The following is a 2,855-nucleotide window of genomic DNA, read 5'->3' on the forward strand; positions in this document are numbered from 1 at the left end:
AAAAAAAAAATGCAGAAAACAATATTGCATGAGAGACAACTTCCCTAATCTGACTATTCATTTTTATGCTTTTTTAATTGACCTTGGTACATTTATGCTCTTCATGAATATAAAATGATCTTATAATATAAAGATGTATTGCATTATACATATATAGCCAAAAACCAATAGGATGCAGTTTACTATATAAGGAAGAGAGGGGCATAACTCAAATTGTGCATCATTTCTTACAAAAATACCTTAATTTTTTCTTCACTCTCAGAGTAGATTATAAATGGGAAAAGATTTTTCTGTTCATGAATTTACCGATGCATCCCCTCCCAAAAAGCTCAAACTTTTCGGTTTCGAGCTTAATCCACATGAAAATCCTTCTGCAGAAAGGGATGAAAGTGTAAATTCATCGTCGTCTTCCTCTATTGTGACAAATCAAAAACATGTTTCGGAAGCGAAAAGTTCAACAGATGACAAAAAATTCGTGTGCCAATTTTGTTATAAGGAATTTGCAAATTCACAAGCATTGGGAGGCCATCAAAATGCCCACAAAAAGGAGAGAATGAGAAAAAAAAGGCTGCAGCTTCAAGCAAGAAAAGCCAGTATTAGTTATTTCACTCAACCTTTTCAAAATAGCCATTACTTCAATTTCCATCGCTCGGGATTTGCGATTTACCAGGAGTCGCAAATCAACTCCCACCCCTACAATTGTAGAGTGGAGGCTGATATCAACGGCCACGAGATTTCCATGTCCGCTGCTGCCGCGGCCCTGCCTGCACAAGATAAACACTCCAGGTTCACTCTTACACACGCAGGCAAATCAAGAACCACCAAGCTTGTCAGCAACCCTTCTTATTTGCCTAGTTCTAAGCAGAAATTCGAATGTTTAGATCTCCAGTTAGGTTTGAGCTTTTGTTCCAGGCGCCACTAGATAAGATTTGAAATCATTATTTATGGTTAGTTTGAAGTTGAGCAATAACATACATAAAATTTGTAGTTTCATTTTTTTTTTCTTTTCGTCCCCTCAATTTTTTCTGACGTAATATGAGAAACTTATTGACATTGTATTTGCAGTCATTGAGACTTGAATTATACATAAAAAATTTAAGTGTTCCTTTTAACCATGGAAATGATTAATACCTCCCATCTTTAAGGATGCTACTGGTAGGCCATAGATATAATATCCCACAGTGAAAGAATTTGTGCACTTTGCTTGTTCGAACGAACCCTTCACAAAAATAAATGAATTCAATGGATTAAGTGTTAGAATTTGGGTGTGACCCGAATTTCCTGTTGAAATAATTATATAGTTCTAGTTGAAGTGCACATCAAGAGAAATTTTAATTGGAATGCTATTGTGAAATTCTATTAAAGTTTAATTGTCAAATTCTAATTAAAATTTTATTTGGAAGTCCTATTGGAAGTTGAATTTTTGTTGGACTTGAAAAGATCAAAATAAGAAAACTTTTCACATTTTATTTCATATACAACTCTATTTGTAGGAATTGGATTGTTCCCTATAAATACTAGACTATTTTTCTAGATTTGTAAAGTCAAAAAACATTATTACTCAGTTCTTTGTACTCTCTAGTTGTTATTAATAAAACATCGTTCATTTTTAGTTTCTCTTCTTGTTCTTTACTTTAAATCTTGTTTCTATGATTGTGATCTTGTATACTTCATATTGCTCCATAAATCTTAAGGCAGTTCTCCATCACCTGGTGGTTTATTGCTGTTCCGCCTTCAATAAGTGGTACTAGAGCAAAGGCTGTGTATTTTGGTTGAGGTTCCCTAGAGATGGTTGCTTTGAGGTATGATATTCCGCCGTTGGATCACAATCAAGGTATTTTTTGTGACAAGTAAAGATGAGAGCTATTTTGGCGCATATGGATTTAGATGATGCTTTGTAAGGTTTTAATAAGATGCCAACAACGCAGGCAACAGAGGAGAAATAACGGAAGGATAGGAAGGCTCTATTGCAGATACATCTCCATCTCTCCATTAATATTCTTCAGGACGTATTGAAGGAGAAAATAGTTACTGCTTTGTGGTTAAAACTTGAGCAGTTATGCATGATCAAAAGTCTTACGAGTAAACTGAATCTAAAGTAGAGACTGTATTCTCATTACATGGTATGAGGAGGATCATTGGAAGATTACCTGGATGTGTTCAAGAAAATTGTCGTTGATCTAGAAACGTTGAAGGTTAAGTATGATAAAGAGGATCTGGCCTTGATCTTGTTGTGCTCGCCGCCTGCTTCGTATTTGTCATTTTGGGACAAGATTTTGTATAGTCATGACACACTCACCATCAACATTGTTTATGCTGCTTTATTCTCAAAGGAGAAGATGAAACATTTGGTTGGAGCTGCATCGACAGAGGGGTAGGTTGAGGGTGAACTTCAGCAATCAGTATTGCTTCTATTGCAAGAGAAAAGGACGCGTTAAGAAGGATTATTATAAGTTGCAGGCTAAAGGTAATTTAGCTACAAATCGTGGAAAGCAATTAGATAATTTGAATGAGATAAATATTGCAAAGGACTTTTCGGATGGCATAGATGTGGTGTTGACCGTATCTAACATGAAATCTAAGCCTGACGAGGAATGGATTCTGGATTTAATGAGTTCATTTCATATGTGAAAGCTTCGATCCGACCCTATCACTTGGAGTTGTAGTTAAATTACTCCAACTTGGATCGATAGGTGGAAGTGTTTTCTCTTTCAACTCAGATGATTTATCAAGTACAACTCTATCATCTAATTCATACAAAGGTTCTCCTTTTTTCATTTCTCCCCCACTAGGAAAATCGCTCTTAAGAAACGTCACATCATGCGACTCTACCTCAGTTATAGTACCATCTTGAT

The 2,855-nt window shown here is 35.6% G+C and overlaps 1 protein-coding gene across 1 annotated transcript; it reads left to right on the top strand.

Moving 5' to 3' along the window:
- Nucleotides 1-207: 207 nt before the first annotated feature.
- LOC111376225 (zinc finger protein 5-like) lies at nt 208-993 on the top strand. Its single transcript, XM_022999177.1, has one exon. The coding sequence runs from the start codon at nt 275-277 to the stop codon at nt 920-922; it is 648 nt and encodes a 215-aa protein (XP_022854945.1). The 5' UTR covers nt 208-274; the 3' UTR covers nt 923-993.
- The last annotated feature ends 1,862 nt before the right edge of the window (nt 994-2,855 follow it).

Source organism: Olea europaea, unplaced genomic scaffold, assembly GCF_002742605.1.
Source record: "Olea europaea var. sylvestris unplaced genomic scaffold, O_europaea_v1 scaffold1474, whole genome shotgun sequence".
NCBI classification, from domain to species: Eukaryota; Viridiplantae; Streptophyta; class Magnoliopsida; order Lamiales; family Oleaceae; genus Olea; species Olea europaea.

Excerpts from the sequence above, each read along its gene's own strand:
- LOC111376225 (XM_022999177.1), top strand. The coding sequence starts at position 275 with ATGGGAAAAGATTTTTCTGTTCATGAATTTACCGATGCATCCCCTCCC.